General features: G+C 56.4%; 1 protein-coding gene across 1 annotated transcript; it reads right to left on the reverse strand.

Annotated features, from left to right (window-relative positions):
* Positions 1-9,587: 9,587 nt before the first annotated feature.
* DMBX1 (diencephalon/mesencephalon homeobox 1) lies at positions 9,588-18,000 on the reverse strand. Its single transcript, XM_014796417.2, has 4 exons — positions 17,841-18,000; positions 14,806-14,984; positions 14,175-14,523; positions 9,588-13,369 (listed from the first exon to the last, which is right to left on the reverse strand). Exons 1-4 carry the CDS (start codon positions 17,992-17,994, stop codon positions 12,918-12,920), a joined length of 1,134 nt encoding a protein of 377 aa, XP_014651903.2. The 5' UTR covers positions 17,995-18,000; the 3' UTR covers positions 9,588-12,917.
* Between the last annotated feature and the right edge of the window lie 2,560 nt (positions 18,001-20,560).

Raw genomic sequence — 20,560 nt, forward strand, 5'->3', positions numbered from 1 at the left:
TGGGTCTCTGAATGGCCCAGAAACTCCTGGACATTGGATCCCTGAGAGGCCAGGCAGAGAAAGGCCAGTTCTAGACTGTCCAGGACATGAGGGAGGAAGGACAGCCGGGCCTTCTGGAAATACCCCTGGAGCTCCGGGGTGGGCCTTCCTGCCTGCCTGGGTGTCTGGGGGCCTCAAGGCTGGGAGCCTCTTGCATCTGCACTTCTGACTCCCTTGGGACCTTGGGCCAGTCCCTTCTGCTCACTGGGCTGTGCTCCACCCCTTGTTACCTTTCAGGGAAAATGTGAGGAGAAGGTGACCTTCCACGTAAGAGAGTGGGACCAGGCCGTGACTGAGAGTCCCGTGTCGCCACCCTGTGCCCTAGCTGGCAGAGAAGCCCCCTCATTCTGGGCCCTCACTCTGGCTGGTCACTCCAAACAGGCAAGAAAAAGGGAATCGCGCTGGAGGTGGCGCCCGCCGGGCCTCAGCCTCAGGTTGGCAGCGGCCGGTGAGACAGGGGCGCGGAGGTGGCGGATCAGGAAGTCCGCGAGGTCCCTGCACATTCCTGCGCTCTGGTGTGTGTGAAGGGCCAGACGGCTGCAAGGCACCACACAGCCCCCCGGGGCACACTGACCAGGGCAGCGTCTGCCCTTCCCGGGGTTCCGCGCGGTGCCCTGTCCCTGCGGCCCGCCCTCGGCTCACCTGGGGAGCCCCCAGGCGGGGGTGGGGCCGAGCGGGGCAGGAGCCGGGGCGGGGGCGGGGCGGCTCGAGTCAAAAACGCTGACGCCGAAGACAATGAGCTCTCCGAGGCTGAGGCAACTCATTTGGTCCCGGCCACGCTTTATTAAATTCTCATAAACCTGTCAGGGGGGACAGGGCTCGCTTCAGTTTACCTCATTAGCCCGACACAATGACGGGGGGTGGGGGCGGGAGAGGGGGCGGCGACGGGAGGCCCGCGCGCAGCGCTGAGAACCGAGCCAGCCGGGAAGATAATTGAATTAAGTGGCTTTTGTTAATGGTTTTTAAGACTCCGAAGTGTAAATAACATTTAGGGGTTTTCTTTTAATGGGGCTGGGGTTTTAGAGACCCAGGATGCTTAGAGGAGGCCCAGCCCGGTTTCTGCCCCTCTCCGCGACCTCAGGGGAGAGCCTACCGAGCTGCCAAGGATGCAGTGAAGTTAGGCTGCGAGGAGCGAGGGGAGGGGCCGGGGAGGGTGAGACCGCTCCCTGGTGGCTCTTTGAACAGAGACAGAGAACGGGGACAAAGCAGGAACGGGCATAGAGGGAGGGGCTGACTGTGATGACCCGCCCAGGCCTGGAATGCCACCACTGGACAAAATGGCCAGGGATGTCTCTGGGTGTTCCTGGAGGCATGGCTTGTGTTCAGGGCACCTGGCCTCCTGCGGCAGCCAATGTACATTCCTCATTGACAGGTCAGTGAGGCTAGGAGGTGTTGGCTTTCTTGCTTATTGCCAGTGGGCGGGGCTCCCCTGGGAGGCAGTGAGCGCCCCATCACAGGACACGTGGGAAGGCTGTGAACTGGAGTTTCCAGCCTGAGAGCAGGGTGGTGGATTAGACTAGATTCCAGGCTTCCTGGAGGAGACTGGACTTGAACTGAGCTGTGAGAGAACCTGCAGATAGAGCTCACTTCTCTGGGGACACAAGGGCCTGGGGGGACTGTGTGCAGGAAACAGGGCATGGACAAGTTGTTTTGGGATCCATCCCCTGGCTTTCCTGGGTTACAGCTTCTCCCTCCTTGCAGACATGACCAGGTCCAGGAGTTGGCTGGGCTGGAGGCCAGGGGCTCTGGGCTGGGTCCCAAGGGACTGGAGGTGAGCTGGGGCGGGGCTGGCCCTAGGCCAGTCCACAAAGGGTTAAGGTGTTAATCGCCCTGCATGCGGCAAAGGGAAGTGGGTTTCTGATCCAGAAAGGATCAGTCCCTGGGACGCCCCATCAGGCCCTTCAGCGTGAAATTACACCCCAGCGGGGGTGCTCCCCTCCCCCTCCCCCCCAGACACACACTCCCTCCAAGGCCTGGCACAGGATTAGGGCCTGGAGTCATCAGCTTAATAGATCCCACCTCCCCTCCCCACCCTATCTCCCCAGGGAGACTTTACTGCTGCCTCCAGGCCTACACCAACCTCTTTCCTCACCGGCTGTCCACCTGGCTGTCGATCCGGCCTCACTCTTGGTCTGGTGATTCCATCTGTCTCCTCAGCCAAATCCTGACCCCAGCCATGTGCTGAGCTCTGAGCCCACTCCCTATTTTAGCTTCTTCATAACCTCTAATCAGCACCCCAAATGTATTTGTCTCATTGCTTATCTATTTGCTGTCTATCTCCCCACCAGCACTAAGTGTCTTGGTAGCAGGGACTGTCTCCTTCAGCCCTGTACCCCAGTGACCGGCTGTGTCTGGCACATAGATGGTGCTGCATAAACACTAGTTGACTGAGGCCCCTCCCATCCACCTCGAAAAGACTAGGGTGTGGTCCCTAAACTCTGGACATTGGTGCTCAAGACAGAGGAGGGAGCTGAAGCTTGTGCCAGGACACGGCCATGTCCTCAGGAGGAGACAGGGGGCTGTGCTCTGGCCTCTGCCTCAGGCCCAGCCTCATCTCTTAAGGATGCCGTGAGTGAGCCAGACCAGCAAAGGGAGAGGCCCTGCATGGCCAGGGGGGCTCACTCGTCCTTGGGTGCATCCCTGGAGACGCTTTCGCCCTACTTCCTTAGGCCGCTGCTGGGCCTTTGCCATGCGAGTGCCTCTAAGCCCCATCTGCCCCCACAGCTGGGCATACCCAGCATGGGAAGGGGTCCTGACAGAACAGCTGAGGAGACTAGGGGGTGGGTATCACACGGGAGAGAAAACCCAGCAGGACTTCAGAAACCCAGTCTGTCTGAGGCAGGCAGGCCGCCAGTAGAGACTACCCTCTACCTTCTACACAGGAAACAGAGGCCCAGAAAAAGCCAGGGCTCCACAGCAAGGCCAGACAGGAACCAGGTTCCCGAGGTCCTAGGCAGAGCATGTCCCTCACACCGCTCCTCCAGTTCCATTCGACAAGTACGGTGTTGGTTGAACACCAGCTCTGAGCCAGGCTCTGGGCCATGCCAAGTCCTACTCAGGGAGCTCCATCTGGGTGTGAGAAGAACTGTACATGGTGGCCAAGAGGGGTCAAGAGAGGGAGGGGGCTTCCCTGGAGTAATCAGGCAAGCCTTCCTGGAGAGGGTGGCACGCGGACGGGTTCTGAGGAGTGACTAGGCTTTCCCCAGAAGGAGGGGTCAGCAGGAGCAAAGACGGGGGGAAAAGGTACAATGAGTGTGTGAGGTACCACACGGTCCAGTGTGGTTGGGCGCCCAGAACAGTGTGAATAGACATGCTTTGTGTGCCCGCCCCCAGGCCAGGCGTGATGACGAGGGGGCAGGTCTCAGCTCAATATGAGGAAGAACTTCCCAACAGTCAAACCTGGAGCAGGCTGCCCTGCAAGGTAATGAGCTCCCCATCCCTGCAGGCTTGTGGGCAGGGCCTGGTGTTAGTGACTCCTGTCCAAATGCAGACTGACCCCTGAGGATGTCTGTTACAAGAACCTGTAGCAGGAATCCCCAGACCATCCACGGGCCTGGCCCTCCAGTGGGTAACCACTCACTCCCACCCTTGTCCATTCGCTTGGGCCTGACGGGGTCCTGGTGGCTGGAACAGGGGAGAGGCAGAGGAGAAGGCAGGCAGAAGGACTCCATTTGCAGTTCCAGCTACTCAGGGTCCCGCCTGTACATTGTGGCTTCTACCCAGTCCAGTCTGAGGCACTTAAGTCCAAGCCCAACTTAAAAATAGGGACTGAGGCCCAGAGAGGGACTTTTCCCATATCCCACAGTCCGAGAGGCAGGTCGGGGCTTACCAGCTGCGCAGTCTTTCGCTAGGTGGCTCATCAAGAGCAGACTGAAGGGTAAGCTGATGAGGCAGCCTTTCAGGCCATCTTGTTGGCCCTGCCTCTAGAAGGGGCTCTGTATGCTGGGGAGGTGCCTGGCACCTTCTAAAAGAACCAAAGCTCCCTTTCATCTCTCCCGTGTTGACAAGCACCCGCCTCAGCCTAACCTGCATTCTCCCTGAGGCATTGGGGCTCCTGCTTCCTGGAGTTCTCTCCTCCAGGAGAATCTTTTTCTTTTTTTTTTTTTTTTGGTGAGGGAGATCAGCCCTGAGCTAACATCAGATGCCGATCCTCCTCTTTTTTGCGGAGGAAGACTGGCCCTGAGCTAAAATCCGTGCCCATCTTCCTCTACTTTATATGGGATGCCACCACAGCGTGGTGCGACACGGGGTGCATGGGTGCGCCCCCGGGATCTGAACCTGCGAATCCCGGGCCAGCAAAGGGGAGCGCACGCACTTAACCACTTGCGCCACCGGGCAAGCCCCAGGAGAATCTTAAGATAAAAAAAAAGAGTGTCCCCTCCCTCCTGGCTGCCCAGCACATCTGTGCGGAGGTGAGGGGATAGATGAGGTGACCTATGAAGGACCCAGGCTTCCAGGTCTGCCAGCCTGCTCAGGTGGGGACGGCAACAAAGAGCGGCTTTGTGCGTACACGCTCACACTCACACACACCCGCACACGTCCCACACAAGCTCTTTCCAAGAACAGCTCTTCCAGCCTGGCTGCCAACATAAAGGAGCCACTGGGCGGTTGGCCCCCAGGAGGAAATATCGCTCCTGTGGCCTTTGTTGTTCAAAGGGCTTTGTGAAATCTCCAGACTTGTCTTGGAAAGGATCCCGGGCTGAGGTGGCGGTTTCCCTCGGCTGGAGACGTGGGAGAGGATGGCACAGCCTCCCCGGCCTGGCAGCAGGGGTGCCCCAGGGGGCCAGGCTTGGACTTATGAGCTGCAGTGGCAGTGGTTAAATCCTTCACTTCCATTATTGGCTCACTCAATTCCCACAGGCCTGGGGGTAGGCAGAGATCTCCCCATGTTACAGATGATAAAACAGAGGTTCGCAGAAGCCTAGCAGCTTATTAAACGCCCCACAGTGAGTTAACGCTAGATATAAAACTGACTTGGCACCAGTCACGGACTTAGCTCGGCCCTGCCCTGGCCCCATTCTGAGCCCCAACTCTGACCTCTAATTGAGCTGTGACTTTCCCCAGACTGAGCCCTACTTCTGGCCCCAGATGATCCCTGATCCCAGTCTCACACACAAAGCTTTGACCCTGGCCCCATTGTGAGCCCCAACTCTGGCCCCTAACAGAGCCTGCCCCAGACAGATCCCTGATCCTAGCCTCAGACGGATCCTTGCCCCTGTTCCAGACCGATCACTGCCCCGGGGAGGGATGCGGGGGAAGGGAAGCCTCAGCTGTAAGAGGAAGTGGAGGCATCTGGGAAGGGGGGAGAAGCTGAGGGCTTTCTGGAGACTCTGAGACTCTGAAGCCACAGAAGGCCCAGGGTGAGTCAGACTGAGGGAGACTGTGAGGGAGTGAGACCAGCTGCACACTTCATGGAGTCCAGTGCAAAATGAAAATACAGGGACCTTTGTTAAAAAGTAAGGATTTCAAGATGGCAACATCAGAACATTGTGGGGCTTGAGCCCAGGGCTGTGTGTGACTGCACAGGCCGTACCCCCGTGAAGGCAGCACTGAGAGGGAGGACAGTGTGTGAGGACGGATGGGTGGGTCAGAGGACATGGGTGTGACAGTGGCAGTGAGGACTGGGTCTGACTCTCAGGTGGGCATTTGGGCAGCATCTTCCAGCAGGCCCAGGGGATCAGTCATCGAGTATCTGTGGGCACCAAGCTGGCATTGTGGTTCTGGAGGCCCGTATGTAGAGGGAGTTGTGCCCCTATCTGAGTGATTGCGTCCACCTGGAATGTGAGTAAACTGGGAAGAATGCATGTCGGGGTGGGGGGGGCCGGTTTTGTGGAGCGTCCAGGGTCACACTGTGTGTCTGAGGGCTTATGTTGGGGGTGTACACATGAGTAGGAGAGACAGATGGACAGACACCCTGAGGTTGTGTGGTCCAGTGTAAAAGTCAGCATGTCCCGTGTGAATGAGGGTGTGTGTGTGTGTGTGTGTGTGTGTGTAATTGTCAGTGTGTGTGACTGAGTGTGGCATATCCCACCCGCCCTCCGGGGCACTGGCCTGTGCTGCCTTCCCCGTTTTGAGAGGCTCCCAGGTGGAGATGTCCCCCAGCCCGCCCCAGCCCAGCCCCCAGGCCTTTGTGGGGCCAGGTCCCCTCTCAGAGACATTCCTGCCTGCCACAGGGTGGGCAGAGCCACAGAGCCACCTCCCAGGCTGCTGGGGTGATCCTGGGCCAGTGGTGTCAGGTTCCCAGTGCCGGGCCCTCCCTCTGCAGCCCTCTGAGGGCCTTTGTTGGAAGTTCAGACAAACTTGTCAGGGCGGCAGGCAGGAGGCCACCTCCTAATCGGCTTTCCCAGAAGGGAGAGGAGAATGAGAGATGGGGGGTAGGGGGCCTCCAGCCCCAGGCAGCTCTGTGAGAAAGAGGGCGGAGGGGTGGACCCAGCCCCACTGGCCCTAACAAGATCCATCCTCTAGGACCCTCTCAGCAGGTGCCCCTTCCACAAGGGCCCCTAAGGAACCAGACACCTGGACTGAAAGAACACTGCAGCCAAGGCCTAAGAACAGGAGGATTTGGGGAGAAGCTTCAGGGAGACCCCCTGCCTTTCTCAGCTCACCCACCATGGGCTGCCTGAGCACCTACTGTGTGCTGGGCACACGGCCACTCAGCTCCTCGGCCTCCTCCTGGCCCTTCTCTTTATCTCATCTGAGCCCCCCAGGAAGCAGGCTGGCCATGTTTAAAGATTCCCATTCAACAGAAGAGGAAGCTGAGGACCAGAAACGGACAGTTATTTGCCCACAGTAAACAGCAAGCCGGGAGTAGCTTGTCCCAACTCCACAACAGAATCCTCTTTGCTTCATAGTCAGTGTTGCCCTGTGGCCCCATCCTCGGCCTCTCCCTGTGTGGTCTCATTCGCCACATATCTGTTGACAACCACCAAGGTTAAGAGCATGGATTCTGAGGTTAGCCAGCTTCATACCTTGGTTCGCCCGTTACTCCTGTGTGGTCATGGGCAAGTTATTTAGCCTCTCCGTGCCTCAGTTTCCTCATCTGTAAAATGGGGATAATAACAGTACCTACCCCAGGGGCTGGCCCGGTGGCGCAAGCGGTTCAGTGCGCTTGCTCCGCTGTGGCAGCCCGGGGTTCGCCGGTTCAGATCTCGGGCATGCACTGACGCACCGCTTGTCAAGCCATGCTGTGGCGGCGTCCCATATAAAGTAGAGGAAGATGGGCATGGATGTTAGCCCAGGGCCAGTCTTCCTCAGCAAAAAGAGGAGGATTGGCAGATGTTAGCTCAGGGCCGATCTTCCTCACAAAAAATAAAAAAATAGTATCTACGCCACAGAGTTGTGTCAGGATTAAGCGACTTAATATTTGTAAAGTGCCAGGCACAGACAAGGTGCTATATAGGTATGTGTTAAATAAATTAAAGTCTAAGTCAGCAGCACGGACAGACCCCTCTCTTGAGCCGTGATACAGTACAACCCAACATCTTCCCTTGAATAAATTGAAGGCTCCTCAGATGAGCTCAGGCTCATCCCCCACTCCCACCCTAGCCCAGGGCCCCTCCACCCTGTGGTCAAGCCAGAGATGCAGAATCACCCTTGACCCTCCCGTGGCTGCAGTTGCCGCAGTAATTCTACCCCCAAATCTCTCATCAATCTGACCACTTCGGCCCCCCTCCTCCCCCAAAAGTCGACGCCACCCTCCTCTCACCAGGACATGACAGCTGCCCCTTCTCTGGTCTCCTCGCCTCCTCACGAACCACCATGCAGTGGAGGTTGGGGGGGGGACAGGATTTACTAAAATGCGAGTCTGATCGCCCCACTCCCCCCTGGGCATAGCTTCCAATGCCCCCATGGCCCTTGGGCTTGGGTCCAAGCTCCCGGCTTCCCTTTCCGTCCTCGAGCCCCACCAGGCCAGGCCGGGGCTCCTCCAGGGCGCAGTGCTCACCCGCCAGCTCGGCCCCGCAGCTCCGCATGTGCTGTGCCTCTCCCAGGACACCCTTCTCCCTTGCCCTTCTAGTGAACACCGGACCTCCCAGGACCTATGAGACTCTGCTCAAAAGTCTCCCTCCCAACGGGCCTTCCTGGCCTTCCCTGGCTGAGCTAGGGACCCCTCCTCTGTACTCCCATAGTTCTCTATTTTTTGAACTGCAAATCACCCTGTGTCATAACTGTTTTGAAAGCAGGGAGCATGTTTTCCTTACTTGCTTCTATGTACCCAGTGCCCAGCACAGGGCCAGGCATACAGCAGGTGCTCAGGAAGTGCTGAGGGAATGAGTGATTCGAATTGCAGGGTTACCAGGGCACCAGCTACGCCAGGGAAGGTGTGTACTGTGGGGCTGAGGCATGTAGCAGGCACGTGGTGGCTCAGGTCTGGGAGGGAGCAGCGGGAGATTTGGGAGACATTTGATCTGCCAGCCCCTCCCAGGGAGGTAGGGAGGCAGAGTGAAGGGGGGGATGATCCCCGCCCTAATCCTCAGCCCCAGTGGGGAGAGAGGAATGTGTCTCCTGGCGACCTGGGAAATGGGGAGGTCAGGGCCCGCCCCTGGGAAGCCCTGCACCCTATTCAGTCCTGCTGGGGTTCTCCTACCAGGAAATCCCCAGAGGGGACTCTCACCCCCTCCCAAACCCTGGCCCCAAGCTTGCAGCACCCCTCTGGCTCAGGAGCCTGTGCGGACACCCTGGAACCCCAGGGAAGGGCGGTGAAGGCAGAGTAGGGGAGATCACCCGTCATCTTTTTCTTGAAATGCAGCAGAGGGGGCCAAGATTTCACAGCAAGAACTTGTTATTTGTGTACTTTTTCAGCAGTTGTTGCCTATATATTCAGTCTCGAGGTCTCCCTCTCTCCCTTGCTCGTGCAGGAGCGCGCGCACACACACACACACACAAATGCAAACAGACACGAATTCAGGGCACAGGTTCTCACATCTACATATAGACTTACAGGCTATAATCACACACACACATACCCCTCACCCTGAGCTGGAAGGACCCTCATAAATCTTGAATCCATCCTGCCACCCATAGCAGAAATCCGTTCTTCATTCTCTCCTTGCTCATCTCTGAGGACAAAGAGCTCACTCCTTCCAGAGGCCGCCCATCCCATTGGAGAACAGCTCTGGCTTGAGATCCAAATGTGCCTTCCTGTCCTTCCCCTTTAGCCCTGGCTTACTTGCTCCCACAGAATCCCCTGCTCCTCTCCATCTGACAGACCCATCCCCCAGGCTACCCTGCATACCCCAGGTGTCCCTGCCCCAGGCTGCCCTGCCACATGTGCCTGGGTGAGGTCTAAGCAGCTCAGGGAGAATGGAACCCTTCCCCACCCTGGTTGCTCTGCTCCCCATGACCACTGGAGAGTAGCACACCAGCCACAGATCAGTAAGGGCCGTGCAGAGAGCTATGAGGCTGGCGCGGGAGTGGCCAACCTTGAGGCAGGCCTGCTTCCTCCCCCACTGACCACAGTGCGGGACAGGCAGTGAGCAGACCTGAGACGCCGCCTGCTCAGCCCACTGCGGGCATCTCTGGGAATGAACCTGGGCCAAGGGCTGTGCTGCCGGATTCTCTTTTATTAGCCAAGTAGGACAGAGAACAGGTCACAACGTCACAGGAAGTCAGACAGACGGACGGATACACAGGACAGGGTGTCATGCTGCACTACACAGGAGGTGGGGCAGGGGAGGGGGAGGTTTGCGTCTTGTTTTTTCAACTAACAGAATAAATAAATACAGTACACAGTGTTTTTGCCACGGCTGGCACAATTTCTAAGCACAAATGGTCACAAAACAGCTGGTTTGGAAAGCAGTCTGTATGGCCCGCGGCCGTGGAGTCCAGACCCCTGGACATGCTCTGGGAAATGAGGAAGCAGGGAAATGGAGGCCTCAGACAGGAGGGGGATGGGGGTACAAGGCTTTCCTGGAAGGGACAGTCAGAGCTCAGGCCTCAGGGTGACCAGCAGGCCTGGACGGCTGCAGCTTCAGTCTCAGGTGCGGTGGGCCTGCCCAGGCCCTCTGCTCCCGCTGGAGACGCCTGGCACACCCTCTTCTTGCTCTCCAGCTGCTCTCAGGAACTGAGGCTGGTGCTCTAAAGGAGGTTGAGAGCTGCCCGGGGGCGGGGACCCCATACACTTTCCCTGCCTTCCCTGGGCTGGGGGAATTAGGTAATTGAATGAGGAAGTGTTGACAGAGCTGAGGGAAGCTGGGCTGAGCCTGAGGTGGGCCTGGCTCCAGCCATGACAGAATATGACTTTGGGGTGGACTTGCCCTTTAGGAGGACAAGGGAGGCTTCCTGGAGGAGGTGGTGATGTCTGGAGCTGTTGGATTCCAAGGCCCAGTGACAGTCATTTGCATCCCGGGACAGGCAGAAAGCTTCAGTCCCCAGGCCTGGTCTAGATCAGATTGTTTTCGTTTCAGAGACAGACCTTTCTCGAGCTGATCCCAGAGGACAAACCAAAAATCCCTTCTGTCTCCTACAGTCTCTGCCACCCTCCCATCCCCCTGCCTAAGTCTCTCCTCCTCTGAGGCTCCTGTGGCTGTTGGACTCACCTTCCAAATCCCAGATCCCAGATCCTGGTTCACCTGATCCCCCTGTTCAGAAACCCTCACCTGCCTATCTTGGTGCCACATAGAGGTGAGGTCTTTAGCCTGAACGCGAGGTCCTCAGCCTCCCTCTCATGAAGCCAGCCACCCCTTCCCCATCATCCACTTAATCTCAGTCCACTGCTTTGTTCAAACAGCTTTCTTGGTCCAGGTTACCATTCCCCTCACTTTTTTCCCATCCAAAACCTTCTCCATCTGCCCCAGCCCAAATGGATCCCCCCAAAGATGATGGGCACTGACTGCTCTGCAAACCAATCCTACCAAGGCACCAATAGACCCCCCTCTCTTTCCACTGGGAGAGGAGACAAGCCTTAGGAATCTTTACCCCAGTTTTCAGATGCAAATTCTCTAAGCAGGGGCTGGAGGGTTCAGTGGTGAGCCACAGAGGGTTGGGGATCATGACCCAGAATTTGTGCAGGCCATCCCCCTCCCCCTGCCCTGAGCTCCTGAGGCCATGTGAAGACATGGAGATGGGATGACCACAAAGGCTGGCACTGGAACTCAAGAAAAGCAGGATCAAATCCAGATTGTCTCAACTAGAAGGGACCCATTATACTTATCGGGAAACTGAGGCCCAGAGACTGTGGCTATGCCCACAGAGAGGCTTGTGCGAGCAACACCCATTGCTCCACAGCAAGGCAAGGGTAATTTTCTAATTCATACATTGTACTTTTGAGAGCCTTTTTGTGGTTGTTGTTAGTTAACTAAAAACTGCTGCGCTGCAAGGTTGTGAGCACAGACATGCAGAAGGTTAGAGCTGGACAGGACACCAAAGGCCATCTAATCCAGACCTGGGCTAGGGGAAACAGGCCCAGAGGGGCTACGGGCTGATTCAAGGTCACACGGCTTTGAAAGGGAGCTGGATTCCTGGCCATAAACAGGAACATATCTCGCCACGCCAGTGACTAGCCGGACAGAAGCCCTTCCTTCAGCACTTGGCCCTAGGACAGGACGCCAACAGAAGCCCGAGACTGCACAGTGCTGCGTGGTTTGCCCTCACTGGGATCAGGAGCTGGAGTTCAACCTTCCTTCTTGACTCGAGGCGCCCCCACCATGGACACTACCTCCTGGACCGGGGTGGGGGGGGTGGGGGGCTGGGCTGCGGGAGAGCAGCACCCGCCGCATTCCTCTGAAGACACCTCTCTCTGAGAGCTCCCTTCCCCTGCTGCCTCCCTCACCAGAGAGGGGTCTAGAGCCCTGTGGTCAGTCCTGAACACACGCTGGCAGCACGAGGTCTTACAGGCACGGTGCTGCCGTCTACCGCCTGCCCCATCTAACTCCTGCCTCCACTCCCCTCCTCCTCAATTTTGGGAATGGGGCCTCACCGCTGAGAAGAGAGAGAGAAGAGAACGTGCTCACAACACCTTCTAGACGCCAGGCCTGGGGGAAGGTGGGTGTGGGGGCCAGTGCCAATGCCACCTCCTGCCTGCAGCTCCAGTGGCTCCAGGGTCTCCAGCTAGGGCCTTCTCACCTCTATTGGGGATGGAAAGGAACAGCGGCCAAGAGAGAGTGCCAGTGTGGGGAGGAGACAGGCAGGCAGGGAAGAAGCAGAAGGAGAGGAAGAGGAAGAAGCAAAATTACTAAAACTAAAAAGCCACAACCCCAAACAAAACATAGCTTGGGAACTGACGACACTAACACAACCAGCACCAAAGAAAGAAAGCAGGAGCAGGGAGAAGAGACATGGGGGAAAGATCCAGAGTGGGGAAAACAGAGGTGGGGGAAGAGGGGTAGGGAACAGGACAGAGGCAGGGAGAGGGAGGTCAGGGAAGAAGGGAAGGGGAGAGAGAGGCAGAGAGAAGGGAAAGCCAGAGTGAGATGCAGAAGCTGCAGGTGGAGGCCAGGGCGGCAGTGAAGTAGCAGCAGGGCAGGGGCCTGGGGCAGGCGGGGGCCTGAAAATATAGCTTTATATATGGATAGTTATACCTCACATTCCACACAGAAACATACTAGGGGGCAGAAGGGGACGGAAGAAAGGGAGGGGAGGAGGCGACACTGAGGTGGGGATCTAGCCAGTGAGAGCCTCTCACTCCCCAGTGGAAAGCGGAGGGGCCACCCAGCCTCTCCCCTCCTCCCCATTTGGCCTCCACGGATCCAAGCAGGGCCATGCAGAGGGTGTGCAGGGGTGGGCCTCATCTAGGGCTGGGGCTCTCGGGGAGGGCACAGGGGGCAGGACTCCAGGCCCAGGATCCCTGGACCCATAGAGTTAACTCCTTGAGAGCCGTCTGGGGATAACCATGGGCTGGGAGGGGGGCACTCAAGACCCCTGGCTGGGTTGGAGGCCAGCAGTCAGTTGGGCAGTGTATCGAGTCCCAAGGAGGCTGCGTGTTGCTTGGCCCGAAGCCGCAGGTTCTCGATGCTCGTAGTTTTACTGTTCAGGGCAGCTGAGGCAGGTGCCAGGCCTGCGGGGGGCGCGGGCAGCAGTGGGGCCCCCCACACACCCTGGTGAGCAGCGGCGGCTGCTGACAGGGACTGGTAATAGGACTGGCAGTGCAGTGAGCCCAGCGGGGCCATGTTGACGCCCAGGTAGGGCACCGCAGCGGCAGCAGCAGCAGCAGCGGGGGCCGGGCCCCCCACTTCAAAGGATGAGTAGTGCACCAGGTTGTTGGTGGCTGCCATGTGCTGACGGAACTGCTCCTGCAGACGGAAGAGGCTCAGCGGGGATGAGGAGTAGGAGTGGGAGGGGCCCAGGAGGCCTCCCCCGGGGGCTGCAGGAGCCAGGGCCAGGCTGCCCGGGGAATCTGCAAGCAGAGAATCAAGTACCAAGGGCTCAGGACAAGGACAGTGGTCCACCAGCAGGGGCTCCCTCAGCCTTCCCACCCTCTTACGGCTGCAGACAAGACAGGCTTTGGCTGAAACCATATCCACCCAACTCAGTCAGGGCATCCCCTGAAGCATGCCTCAGAATCCTGGGAGGGAGGGACCCAGGCTTCCTGCAGGGGCCCCAGGGACCCTGCCAAGGTCCCCATTTCTGACTTCTTGAGGAGACCCCTTGCCTTTCCAAGGGCTGTCTCCTCCCCATCCCCTCTCCTGTCCATGGCTCCCCTCCCCCTCCAGCTCTCAGCTCACAGCCCCACCCCCTCCCTGCCTGGGCCCAGGCTTTGTGTCTGAGATGCACCTCATGCCACAGCTCTGTTCCTGCTAAAACACGGCTCCGAGTCTCTGCTGCATTTGGGAACCTCTGGTATCAGTATTTATGTACTGGTACGCCTGTACCGGTTGTTAAAATACTGGAATATTTCCATAATGGTTGATGAATAGCTTTTGCCCTGAACTCCCCAAGCATCCCTCCCCTGCCACCCAGACTCTCCCTCAGAACCCCCAAAACCTTCCCAGGATTCAGCAACTAACAGGTGACCATCTGGCCCAGGCCTGCTATGGCTGAGTCCTTTCTAATGGGTCATGCCTGAGCACCATGTGTTCATGGCCAACTCTACCCCCTGCTCTGACCCTCCTCGCATACCCAGGCACCTATCGGCTGCACCTGGCCATTCTCCCCGGGTTGGCCATTCTCCCCCAGCACCCACAGCACCTGCCAAGCCTCACCTGCCTTGGGGCTGCCCCTCTTGCAGCCCAGCCCCTTGCTCTCAGCCCCAGGGCTCTTCTCAGTTTTGGAATCCTCAGCCCCTGCCCGGGGGTCCTCCTCCCGGTCTGGCTGGTCCTCGGGGGCTGACTCACTGGCTGACTGCTCAGACAAGCTCAGGTGAAGCTCAGCAGGGGGGTCGCCGCTGGGCAGGCTGGGGGGCTGGTCAGTCTCCAGCTGGGTGTCTGGGATTGAGGCCTCGGTCTTGCCTTCCCCGCGGGAGCCCTCAGCCTCCTTCTGCTTCTGGAGCTGCTCTTTCTGCAGGCTGCGCTGCTTCTTCCGGAACTTGGCCCTGCGGTTCTTGAACCACACCTGGGGGCGGGGAGAGGAGCAGGAGGAGTGGGAGGGAAAGAAGTGGAGTTGTGGAGCTGGGTGCTCCGGGAGGGGGTGTGCATGATAACACTGCCCCTGCCCCTCTAGGAAACACACACCCTCAATCCTTTCCCAAACTTCCCTCCTATCACTGACGGCATTCGTGGAGACATGAGTGCACTTTGGCACTGAGGGCTGAAACGCTGGCTCCTGGACAATGGGAAGCCAGACTGATGGGCTGGTGCTTGTCTGCAAGGTCTAGTCAGAGGAGCGGGGCCCTACCTGCACCCGGGCCTCAGGCAGGTTGGTGCACATGGCCAGCCTCTCACGCATCACCACATCCGGGTAGTGAGTCTTCTGGAAGGTCTTTTCCAGGGCCTCGAGCTGCTGAGCAGTGAATGCGGTACGGCTGCGACGCTGTTTGCGATGCTGGGAGCCATAGCGGGCCTCCAAGATGATGTCTTGAAATGTACAGCCGTTGGAGGGCAAGGAGAGGGGGCCCATTTAATTATGGGAAATAGGTTTTGAATTTCACCCTGCGCTGACCCACTGCAGACACCCCGGCTCCAGCCAGAGCTGGACCCTGGCCCTTTCCCCCTTGGAAATCACCCATCCCCTCTCCACATGGCTGGGTTTTCAGATCTCTTCACCCCATCATTCACCATCAGGACCACAGAGATCTAACTCATCTCCATGAACAGCTGTCAGGAATGTGATTGAGGGGGGTCTTCCTTATTTGGTTTGGGGATGGGTGGGTAGGTGGGTGGGCATTGCCGTATGATTCTTAAAGTCCTAGGGTACTATGAATATAATATTATGAGATTACATGATTGATGCTAATAATCTGTAAATCCATGTCACAAAGGTTCTAATACCCTATGACCCTTAGACTCTGGATGTGACCAGAATACTAGCTCCTGACCATGAGAAGCCAGGCTGTGAGCTGGGACTTATCTGCAAGGTCTAGTTAGGAGAGGTCTGACTGGGTAGACAGAATTCACTGGCACTTGCTTCCATGTCCTCTGGGTATGAATCCTGTCATCCCTGTTGGCCTATGAGTCTCGGATGGCAGGACCTGAGGCTCCTGCTCTCCTGTCTCCACAACAGAAAGCCTAGCTTTGGCAGGGCCCTCGGAGCACAGGAAAGGCTTGTTGCATCCAGTCTTGACCCTTCTGGCTGCTTCCTCAAGGAGGAAAGGACAAAGAGGCCAGGTTCTAACCATCACAGGCTTGGAGGGGAGACAGGGCTGGTGGACCACTGATTCCACGGTCCTCTCCACATGTCAGTAACATGAAAACCACCCAGGACAGATGTCTGCCTACAGCTGGTGTCTAGCCTCCAGCCCTTCTGCTTCACTAGTCCCTGAAGGATGGACAGTAACCTCTCTCCCCCTGCCTCCCCTCACCCATAAGTGGATCCTGAACGGTCTATGCCAAAGAGAACCGAGCGGTGTCAGCTTCTGCATGGTCTGTGTCAGACTCCGGGACTGGGAATCAATCATCCACAGCACTCTAAACGAGGAAGAAGGAGGCAACTGGGTGTCCAGGAAGCCTCAGATATCAGGTTGCTCCTTCTTAAGTTTACAGAGGGAGCCCTGAACCCTCACAACTGGCGCTAACCCTGGCCCAGACTGAGCCCGAGCTCATGCTGGTCACCCTGGGGTAGGAGGGAGCGGGGGCCCCTCAGGTAGCAGAAGCCTGGTAGAGGGAGCAGCAGCTTAGCGTCCTGCTGGTGGCTCAGGGGCCTGGAGTAGGGGTGGTCAAAGGGGTGGCCGGGCTGTCTGTACCATCAGCAAAACCTCCTGCTGGAAGGCGAGGCCTCCATACAAAGGCCGACCGGGAGCTCGTGTCCCTCCTTCTTAAGAATTAGAGAATTAGGGTGGAGTACTCAATATCCCAGTGCCTCTGCCCCCACCAGGCCAGCGGAGGTAAGCCTCTATCCTTGACCCCTACTCTCTGGGTCTGGAACACAGTCAGGAGCTGGTGTCACCACTAGGCTGAGCACAGGGAATTCACTCCAAACCGGGGAAGCAGTCACAGCCAGGGCAGGACTACACCCACATTCCCACACTAGCTCCCCCAAGCTGATCTACAGAAGGTGACCAGGGCTCAGTTTTACCCACTGAGCCCTGCCCAGAGGCCTGGCAGGGTCTAAAGGAGTGGGAGTGGCTGCCCCACCCTCTCTTCCAGGCCAACACCTCTACCCACGCAGGGTCCTCACACCCCAAACCATTTCTGTGCCTTGGCTCATGCTAGTCCCCCCTCCTTGCCCTTTTAAGGCACCCCCTAGGTGTGCCCTGAAGTCCTCTGATGACCACCTGGCACAGGTGTGGGCCTACACGGGTTCACCAGCTGCTTGAGGTTTGGCCTGGGACAGGATAGGGTAGGTGGTATCACCTCCCAGGAAACCAAGCTCCCCACCTATGCTGTCAAATCCCTCCCACGTCCAGTGAGAGGCTGTCGGGGCAGGTACACAATGAACCAGGAGTGGGGGAAGGCTGCAGCTCCCTCGTGGGCACTTACCTTGGGATGTGAGTAATATGACCTCTGAGCACCTACCAGTCTCTGCTGAATATCACCTGTTATCTCAAATAACTCCCAAACCTTCCTTTGGAGTGGGCACTGCCATTGCCCCGTTTATAAAAGGGGAAACTGAGGCTCAGAGAAGAGAGGTGAGTGGGCAGCCCCTGCAGTGACTGCAAATCTGTGCTTTGAAGCTCATATTTTTAGCCATAATGTCACATTCCAATCCCCTGCCCCACCCTGCCTCGATTTAACCTCTTTGAGCCTCAGTTTCATCATCTGTAAGATGGAGGTAATAACCTCTCCTTATCAGAGTTGAATGGTTTGATGCACAGAGAGCCTCCCACAGGGCATGGCACACAGGCCTGTTCATAACATGGGAGCCATTACTATTTATTTGACTCCCTCTGCCTGAAACATCATCCCCTGGGCACTCCCGCGACTTCTTAGCTGTAATACCCCGGGCTAGTCCCTTACCCTCCTACCTCAGTCTCTTCATTTGCGAGACAGGCTAATGAACCGCCCCCAGAGGGTTGTTATGGGAAGTTGAAGGCACGGGGCAGCTCCAGTGCCGAGCGGTGCTGGTGAACAAGGGGCGCTGCAGAGAGTCACACAGAGATTTTGAATGGACACCTCTCTGTGTTGCTAAGTGACCTGGGTCTTCCCAAGTCTCCCAAAGTAAACTTTCCCCATGCTCCTCCTATCTCTGCCTTCCAGAGCCTCCTCTCCCAGACCTCTCCTCCACCCCGAGCCCCCAAGGTCCTGTCCCCAAGGTCCCGTCCCCACGGCCCTTACCAGCCAGGCGCTCAGCCAGCGTAAGCGCGTGCACCGACGGCCGGTAGTCGGGGGCGTGCTGGGCCTGCTGCGCCGCCTGCTGGTGCAGGTTGTACATGGCGCTGAGCGAGTTGACAGCGTGCAGCGAGTAGCTGTTCACCCCGTAGTGCTGCATCGCGGCGTGCGCCTGCAGACAGGGCAGAGAGAGAGGGGACAGGGGGCAGGGCATCACGCTCTACCCCGGGGAGACACCACCCCCAACCCAGATCTTGGATGCCCACCTCACCCCTAGAGCTTCTGCCTCCCCATCAGAAAGTGGCCTGTCTTGCCCATTGCTAAGAGTGTGAAGGCTCCTGCATTTATCCATTCATTCACTCTCTCATTCACAGGTCCATCCAGCAGGCCTTGTGTAAGCTTTAATGCTCTGGGATCTGGAGTCAGACTGCCTGGGCTAGAATCCCAACTCTGCCACTTAGGAGATTTGTAGCTTTGGGCAAGTTGCTTAACTTCTCTGACCCTCAGTTTCTCCATCTGCAAAATGGGGTTAATAATAGTACTTATCTCTGGGGCTGTTGCAAGGATTACGAGAAGCCTTTCAATAGGGCCTGGCCCATAGTATGTGCTCAAAATGTTGGTCATAGTGATTTATCAATCCACTGGCTCCTTTATGCATCATCTCTTCACATAATCACCCAGACACCTACTCATTTATCCATTCATTGATTCACTCACACACTTATTACTTATCCAACAAATACCCATTGAGGCCCACGTGGGGACATTGAGGCATTTGCTCTGATGAGATAATAGATTAAAACCCTAATGTGCTTTCAGACATAAGAACACTATTGTCATGACTGTTACACATTCAGTGCCATTACCTCCCTCTATTCTTACCATATTCCCAAGAAGCAAGCAGGCCGAGAGCAGTGAACCCCATTCATAGACGAGTCTACTGAGGCTTAAAGAGCAGCAACATGTTGAGGCCACACAGCCAATTCAGCCCCACCCCACATTGCTTCAGCCTCATTCTTTGGTGGCCAATTCATCAGAGAACACAGCCCTCCTACAGAGATGGCTCAGATCAGCACAAGGCTGCCAGGATACTATCAGGCCCTGGTCTCCTCCGGACCCTCAGAGTCCTCATCCAAGCACCCACCATGTTATCAGCCTGAAATGTCATTTTTGAAATGTGGTCTGATGTTTGCAGGCTCCCAAAGACATACAGGTGTTTCCTGTTTCCTCGGCAGGTGCGGGGGTGGGGAGGTTGGGGCAACGGCAGGTCCATTTGATAAGAGGAAGAACATGCCCAGGTATCTCAGCGCCCCACCCCCCCCGAAATAGACACAGGCTATACGTAACCAAACATCCACAGAGCGCACGCACGCACACACGCAGACAAGCACAGACATTTCATGCACAAACACACATACGTAGACATTCTCTGCAAGGCATTCACAGAAGCAGCCACATTCACACACAAACTCATCCATATTCACAAATTCAATGTCATTATTCCCACAGTTCCGCGCACAGACACTCTCACAGATATCTATCTGTGCAGCAGATATATCTCCACACAAACATTACACTCACACACATTTGTATATCACACATATTCATTCAACAAACATTCATTCAGCACCCACCTACTAAGTACCAAACAAAGTTCTTGCCTTCATGTAATTTACATTCCAAGGCGATAAAACAAGAAATAAATATGTGTAATAACGTCAGACAGGAGTAAGTGCTCTCAAGAAAAATAAAGCAGAGGAGAATAATAACAAGAGGAAAAAGAATTATTTTAGAACATGTGGTCAGGAAAGGGCTCTCTGATATTTTAAGTAAGCCATGCAAAGCTCTCGGGGAAAGGCTTTCCAGGCAGAAGGAACAACAGCGAACAAGCTTGGTATGTGTGTGGAATAGCGAGAAACCAGGGTAGCTGGAGCACAGAGAGGGAGCGAGCGGGGGAGATGAAGTTGGGGGGAGAGGAGGGGCCAGATCCCGAGGGCTCCACGGCCCATTATAAGGAGTTTGAATTATATCCTGAGTGAGAAGGGAAGCTCCTGGAGGGTCTTCGATAGGGGAGTAACCATATGATTTGCTGTTAAAAGCTCACTTTGGCTGCTGTACAGAGAACAGACCACAGAGGATCAAGAAGAGGAGAGACCAGTCCACTGCGGAATCCAGGCCAGGAACCGAGGTGCTTTCCACTATGGCTGTAGGAGTGGAGAGGGTGAGAAGGGCTCAGATTCAGGGCATAGTTTAAAAGTAGAATCGACATGATTGCTGAGGGGTTAGTTATGAGATGTGAGGAAAAGAGGGCAAAAAAGGATGACTCAGGGTTTTGGTCTGAGCAACTGAGTGAAGATGGGTCTTTTCTTGAATTGGGAGCATTGGGGAAGAAGCGGGTCTGCAGAAGGGGGGATTGGAAATCAAGGTTTTGGGGCGACATGGAAAGCGTGAAATATGGATCCAACTTCCAAGTAAGAATTGGCAGTCGGATGTACGAGTCGGAAGCTGAGGGCTGGGTTTACAGATTTCTGAGTCGGTACTCACACATGACACCTACCGACAACACTTACAGAAGCCCACTCTGTGCACCATAAACATGACCCCAAAGGCAGAGAGCTAAGAGAATGATGTGGCACATCAAGTGTTTAAACATTTGTATAACAGAATGTACCATTAACAAAGCAAAAAGGCAAATAACAAACCTGGAAAAATATCTACCATATATA

The sequence above is a fragment of the Ceratotherium simum genome, chromosome 22, assembly GCF_057802395.1.
Source record: "Ceratotherium simum simum isolate JZ-2026a chromosome 22, ASM5780239v1, whole genome shotgun sequence".
In the NCBI taxonomy this organism is placed as follows: domain Eukaryota; kingdom Metazoa; phylum Chordata; class Mammalia; order Perissodactyla; family Rhinocerotidae; genus Ceratotherium; species Ceratotherium simum.

Coding starts and splice junctions, on each gene's coding strand:
- DMBX1 (XM_014796417.2), bottom strand. CDS start 17,994: ATGCAGCACTACGGGGTGAACAGCTACTCGCTGCACGCTGTCAACTCG. Junction 14,985..17,840: donor GCTGGCTGAGCGCCTGGCTG/GTAAGGGCCGTG, acceptor GTACATTTCAAG/ACATCATCTTGGAGGCCCGC. Junction 13,370..14,174: donor GAGGGGCAGCCCCAAGGCAG/GTGAGGCTTGGC, acceptor CTCTGCTTGCAG/ATTCCCCGGGCAGCCTGGCC.